The 6875-nt window shown below is 39.1% G+C and overlaps 1 protein-coding gene across 2 annotated transcripts; it reads right to left on the reverse strand.

Annotated features, from left to right (window-relative positions):
* Positions 1–3326: 3326 nt before the first annotated feature.
* On the reverse strand, positions 3327–6604 carry LOC110066964 (heart- and neural crest derivatives-expressed protein 2-like). Of its 2 annotated transcripts, XM_020774229.2 has the most exons (3): positions 6445–6604; positions 4721–5417; positions 3327–4176 (listed from the first exon to the last, which is right to left on the reverse strand). In XM_020774229.2, the coding sequence occupies exons 2-3, from the start codon at positions 5108–5110 to the stop codon at positions 4057–4059; spliced, it is 510 nt and encodes a 169-aa protein (XP_020629888.1). In that variant the 5' UTR covers positions 5111–5417; positions 6445–6604; the 3' UTR covers positions 3327–4056. The 2 variants fall into 2 exon arrangements, with proteins under 2 accessions (XP_020629888.1, XP_089129764.1); XM_089273638.1 differs by lacking the exon at positions 6445–6604 and having other exon boundaries at positions 4721–5658.
* Positions 6605–6875: the final 271 nt, after the last annotated feature.

Below are 6875 nucleotides of genomic sequence, written 5' to 3' on the forward strand. Positions count from 1 at the left end.
TAGCCTTTTGGGCCGTAAGAAACGAAAGGATCAGCTGAAGGCAGTTATGATAAAATTGTTAATACACTGTTGAGACCTTTTTTGGCAAAGGTACAATTCCATTTTGTTCTGCCAAAAGCATAGTTATAGCAAAGAAGCCAATTCTTAGAAAAGCATTTACACTTGAAGGCTTATGTTTCATCAGTGAATCAGTGTACAGTATCGAATTTAGATTAGCCTCATCGATCTTGTTGTCTGGAAGAAGCTAAGCAAGGTCATGAATCATCAAAAAACATTTGTTAGTTGAAGAACGTAGGTTCCTTTTTCATCAACCTTCTAGGAACATTAACACAATAAAAAAAACTCGTTCATTCTTAATGGTGTCTCAGCGCTTTAAGCCTGACTACAATATAATGGCGGTAAGTTCAATAGAGGACAGCAAGAGGGAACGTCTTTGCCCTTCTTACAATTGTGGTCATGCAAGTCATGCTAATAAAACTTTCTCATACATATGTCAAATAAATAAAGCGGAAATTTGCACCAGAAACGACAAGGGTTCTTTCTTCAAGAGCTACTTAATGCTTGTACATCATTGCTCCGGTATACGCTCAGAATATTTCGACAGTTTCGTTGTTGCATTTAGCTTGGGGTGGACTTCTATTTGACTTTTACATGAATTTTCAAACATCCTTTGATAATTGACAATTATAACGCAAGACTTTCTGTGGCTGCTCACTTGGCTTTTACTTTCAATTGGCTGTTTTGGCAGGGGTACTCAATCCTCGAAACTTTGAGGAGATTTAATTACTTTCATAAACAGATATACATTTTTACAATTTTTGGCTACAGCGTCCTTCTCTTCGCTGTGGATTGTCAGTTTGTACCAGTATTTTTCAGCAATGTATTCAGATATTTAAGCATGGCATGGCTAGAACGTTGATATGAAAAGTGAAGCGGAAAGCCAAAAGGGCCATCATGAATTCGCCTGTATGCATGGAATTCAGCCACACGCATTTCCCTCTCTTCATAAAGTTTGGTATTCCCAAAACCAAAACAAAATATCCATCCATCACCGAACAAAAATCATTGATTAAAACGTTTTTCTTGGTCAAAGTATGTTTTGAATTATGTACTCCGTTCATCTGGTGGAGGATTTTGTAGGAAACGCAACAAGATTATGTGTGTTCTTTGAGGTCATTATATCGTGTTCAGTTCCTGTGGTTGTCTAGCACCTTTCAGTTTTATTAAGTTGTGGTCAGAATGCATCACGCATATTTACTTTATGGTGTTCAGCAAAATTTACTCTCAGTCCTAAAAAAGAAAAGAACAAATCTTTACTATCACAATGAGAGGCAGAGACTACCCGACCTGACTTTCAACTCATAAGTGGATCGATTTGACGATGGCTAGTTTGGAGCACGTACATAATGTCCGGTAATTACTGACCGGAATTTTGATAGCAACAACACTGCTGGAAAATCTGCAAAATGTTTGTTTTAGTTTGTTTTAGTTCAGCTTTAGTACAATTTGTCTGGCCCATTCTCAACTAAGTTTACCTTTTCAAGGTCAAGCCTAACGTTGTTTATTTAGCAATGATATCAAAATTTCACTCAACTTTTTCACTGTTTCGTAAGCTCGATGACATGCATATGCCCAGAATTTGAATTTCGATTAAAAAAAACACAACTGATTAAACCGTGAGAAAATGAACGATATAAATTTAGACTCACTGTGTTCATTATACATTAATTAGTCTACTAAATTTGGAAGACCATGACAAGTATTGCACAGACAAAATATAAGCGCCTTTGTCTTAGGTCTTGCACGCAAAGGTTATGGGTTCAAAGAGAGCCCGAATTTTCTGCAAGGTTTCGCCAAGCCGGCTATGAATTCAGCTAGGCATCAAATGTGTTAGTGGTTAAGTGAATTTATAAAATGAGTTACTTTCGTGTAAGAAATCTGTTTGTGGCTTGCCTCGAATGGGAGGAAATTGCCCTAAATAAAACGTTGTTTACAGTTGTTTATCAAACTAATTAGGGGATTCTTTATAAACCCGCAATGTCCCACCCCCAGTTCAAGATTTATAACTCGACTCCGCCCTCCTGTCGAGGCGTTTTAACGTTTAGAAAACTCAACTGAGAAATCATGGGAGATTTCTAAAGAGAAATGTGTTGTATGAAGATGAGACTCTGCGGCACACACAAGAGTGACATCTTGGACTCCATTGTATGCAGCACTTCCGAGCTCAGGCGGTTTTGTCATTGTTTGGGTACCTAATGCGATTCTTATCTGTTTACTTGGGGCAAACCTTCTCAAACGTGAACAAATATTAGGTTTTTATTTCACGAAAGTTGACAAAAACTCAGTTTACAACCATAATGTAAAGTCTGTCCCTTAATCGTCGATCTGTCCTTACCGATGGGACGGTTTATGTGACCATTTACTCTCACCATAATAACCGAAGCGACATACCTAGTTTGAGGCAGTGGGACTTTAGTAGCGAACGTATTGTGGAGAGGTTGTTCTTTCTAACTTGTTTTAACCTAATAAAATCTCATAACAAAGCGTCTTTGCTTTACTGCGGTTGGTAAATTATCAAAATGGCATATTTAGAAGCGATAAATGTAGTATCAAATTAATTACCACAATAACGCTTCTTATTTTTTCGCCCAAACTGTTTCGAAATTGGAATCTTTCCATCTCTTCTGGTCGCTAGCAATTGTTAAATCCGATTTTCAACTTCAATGTGCCTTTAACCTGGCCCTAAGAAGTTTTCGAAGTACCTAGACTAGTAAGTTTTCCACTCGGTGGCTTAATTTCAGTGTAGGAATGGTTTGTTCAAGTTTGCCCGAAGTTTCAAGGAGGCAAAACGAAGCCTTCTTTTGCACGATTTGAACTGAATTTGTAATTTAGAGGATCGAAACGTTGATTCTGACTAACGTATGCCAGTTGTCGTATAACAAAACAGAAAAGACGGTCACAGTAAGATCGAAATAGTTACATTGGCTATTAACTGACGTACCAGAAATCCTTGTTGAACAACTCCCAATGCCGTGAATGATGAAGCCGTCCCTACATATCACTCGAAATAGCTCATTTTCGTCTAGCCGTCTTTCCCACTAAGACCAATGGCATTTAGACACAGCTTTAGCGTCTGTGCCAAAGTGTTTCTGAAATAAACACTGGACAAAACGTTGAAGAAGGCCCCAGTACTCGCTGCTAGATGTGACAGGTCGACATTTTGGTCGAATTCTGGACCCTGTCAGAACACTTGGACACTAAACCAAAGGTTCCCTGTTTTTCATCAATGCACTTGGAAATGCGACAAGGCACTATAACGACAATCGTGAATATAATATGCCTTTATTTCACTGTCTACTTGTATTTGAGACAACTAGTTTACAAGTAAATTAACTGATGCGTGCTAGATGTAAATCATTTGGGAAGACTCCCTGCAACAATCATGGCCACCTAAATCAGATATGAAACAGTTGCCAACTCTTTCTACAGTTCCAGTCACTCTGCGTTCTATCACCTATGGGGAATGACTGGTGATGAGTTTTAAATATGCATACTAGACAACGGCTTGGCGTAAAATCTTAATCATTACACAACCGATTCTCATTGATGAGAATCACCCTCCCGAATTACTTGCACAGGCATTCTAAAGAACGGTCGAGGAGTCATAAGTTGAAACCCACGATCAAATCCACCTTCATGAACTGCTGTTGCTACGCTGCCTCTGGACTTAACAGTTCCTTTTATAGATAACGATTCTTGAATAATTTGCAATATTGTTTTATTTGCTACCTTAGATGACAACACCGATGTCTCTAATCTTCCCAGATGCTGTAGCCCTCTCGCTGTGCTACAGCTATTGTCCCCAATACAATAACGCAGGAACAGAAGAAAGCTCTTCAAATGAAATTCACTGAAATTCTTCTTCCACCGCGTGTTCGCAATCATCATGAGTTGAGCAAATAATCTCTGCAACTGATTTTCAAGAGCTGGATAGACACCTTTTGGAACATGTTATTGAGATTTCGTTCAGGAAGGAAGGCCAAATGTGGTTTATTGTTACGCTACAGATTGTTGTTTGAGGTTCCCCATCAATTCCAATGCCCAGACATGTTGTGGCCATCCAGTTCTTGAGCTGCGACGTGGCGGAGCAGAACATCTCTGTTTTTCGTCACTACTCTATTCACAAAAAAATGAATAAGCAAATTAGCAAAAGAAGATTTAATCCCAGCTATCAATAACACTAAGAAGTCACCATGATTGTGTCGACATTTCAGTTGTATGCGGCGTACTCCATCGCAACTAAAATAGGTCAACATGCAAGCATATGATGAACATAAAACAACCAAACAATCTGTTCAGAATTAACTACACATTTAATAAAGAAAAGAGATGGAACCCCATCGAGAACCTTTAAAGTATTGTGATGCGAGAAAATCGCGTTATCTCTTTCACCTTCTGAGATTTGGTGCCATAATTTGTAGCTTTCGTGATGAGCCCATCTTGTCGGAACGCGAAATATCGATGCAGTACCTACCGTGTTCAGTTTCTTCGGTTAACATTTTGACCATGGTCAGTTGTTAAAGTACTTAGGACTGCTATTAAATAGAAAGCAATTAAGAAATAATGACCTTAGCAGGAAACTCCACTCGAAAATTGTATTTTAGTATTTCAAGGTCCCAGTGAACCCCCAGAAATATCAAGATGTTTTCCTGTTATTTACCTTTGGCGAATCCACTTGATCAAAGCTACTGCTATCATTGCTATCGGTTTCGTTGTTGTCTGTTTTGCGGCGGGATTCCTCAGCAGGCGTAACGATTTCCTGGCCCTGGGCTTCGTCTTCGAGTTGATTTTCCAAATGATGAATATAACTCATAGCCAATTTCAGTGTTTTGATCTTAGATAGCTTAGTGTCAGATGGAACATTAGGAATGTGCTTCCTCAAATCATCAAATGCAGCATTGATGTTTTGCGTGCGCCTCCTTTCCTTCCTGCTGGTTGCTGCTTTAGGTTTGGCTTTTCGTCTCCTACAGCCTCCACCAACGTCTGGCCTGTTGGCGGTAGAACTACTTTCTCCATCGAAATCTGTTCCTTGAACGTTATGATCTTCCATGTTTCAATGTCACTAACTTTGTAATTTCAGACCGACACGGCTACAGCGAGAACCGTTGGTGATATCTCGGTCAGAACTGTCCGTATGGATGTTTTTTTCGTGTTCACAAGGTAAACAGCTGCCGCACAGGTTATGAGAAAGTTTTACGTATGTTCCTAGAGCTCGTAGGTGCTATTGTTTTCAAACATGTCTCGGTCGGGGGGGAATCCGTCCCAGAATCCAACCCGAGGCCAGTTCACGTGCGTGCGTGTTGACCGATATCTCTCGACGATTTCCGCTCCCTTATCGGCTTTGACCTAACCTAGGACTGACATATGTTCAATAGTTAATTCTTGCTTGCCTGTGTTTTATTTCTTCATTAAAACGATTTTCGCGCCATAATTTAAAGTAGCCGAAATAGAGCTTGAGAGTGTTCGTTTTTTGTCTCAAGGTTTGGAACAAAGGTTTCTTCTGGAAAAGGCGACCTTTTTCCCCAGTCTAAAGGTCTCTAAAGTTCATATTAAACCATAAATATTCACAAATGACAGGAGAACCTGATGTATTTCATTTGTTATCAATTTACACAACTTAAACACTGTTTGTATTGACAGTTTAGAAACGCATCTGGAAAATGGCGGAAACTTTCGCATAACTTTCCGATCAACGACAGAAAAATCGATCACTATCTTCGAAATGCACTTAGAAAATCAAGCCTATTCTTCCTGATAAATCGTGTCTTATTTCCTGTAACAATGTTCTTGCGTTCCACAACGTTCCAAAAAGAAATGTCTTGAATAACTTGAGATGGAAATTTGTGCAAATATCTCGCAACTTGTTTCAGTTAATTATTGTTCGGCTAGTACGTGAGCATTCGACGGACTCAGGAAGTGTTACAAGATAAAATTTAGCCAAGCGATAATATTTTTTTCGTAAAATCGTAATCGATGTTTTTGCTTCGGGTTTCCGTATTTGCCCCATCCTTTGTCATGTCACGTTCTTCAAACAAGACTGATTTTGGTAGACCCAATCCGGCCACCTGTATCATGGCCACTAACCTTTCTCGCTTAGAAAGTATACGCCACGACACTGTAAGATCATGAGAGAAAAACAGAGAATGGTTATGGTTTTCAGTCTGATCGAAGTGCATGATGTAAAGGTCACAGAACAATTCGGCAATGTGTAAACTGATTCTTTTTTACACTACAATTTAGCGAGTTGCACCTGAGTATTTGAAATATGGGGAGGGATCAAGGTAAGGCGTTTTATACCAAAATCCCCACCGCAACTAAATAAATAGAAGTCCGGGCGATCCATGCAAATCGACAGCTCGCAATGTTATTAATTAAAGGCATTACCTTCTAAATGACAGATGAAAAACCACAAAGGTTGGAGCTATCAAAGCCGGATTTCTCTTCTTAAAAATAGTATCACGGCGACAGATCCAAATGAATAGTAATAGGACATTGGGTTGTGTTGGCAAAACGAAGTGAGAATCGAAGTACATAAAGCTTTCCGTCTTTCAGCATGTCACCCAGTTTAATCCAGTTTAGTTTTGACACTTCGTGTCTCAACTATTTTAGCTTTTCTATCATCGTGTAATATACATAACCAATTAATTTACATTTGAGAGGAAACTTTGACCTTCACTCGATTATTAGCAGCTTTAAGTTGATCTTAGGAAGGTATAATTTAATCTTAATTAAACCTTTGGCGACCCACTCAGTTCAATGATGTGTTACCAGTTCTGAACGCTACGATGAAAGTCAATTCAAGAAATCACAGCAAG

The sequence above is a fragment of the Orbicella faveolata genome, unplaced genomic scaffold, assembly GCF_042242905.1.
Source record: "Orbicella faveolata isolate gen_17 unplaced genomic scaffold, um_ofav_v1 contig_35, whole genome shotgun sequence".
Lineage (NCBI taxonomy): Eukaryota > Metazoa > Cnidaria > Anthozoa > Scleractinia > Merulinidae > Orbicella > Orbicella faveolata.

Coding starts and splice junctions, on each gene's coding strand:
- LOC110066964 (XM_020774229.2), bottom strand. CDS start 5,110: ATGGAAGATCATAACGTTCAAGGAACAGATTTCGATGGAGAAAGTAGT. Junction 4,177..4,720: donor ATCAAGTGGATTCGCCAAAG/GTAAATAACAGG, acceptor TTTTGTGAATAG/AGTAGTGACGAAAAACAGAG.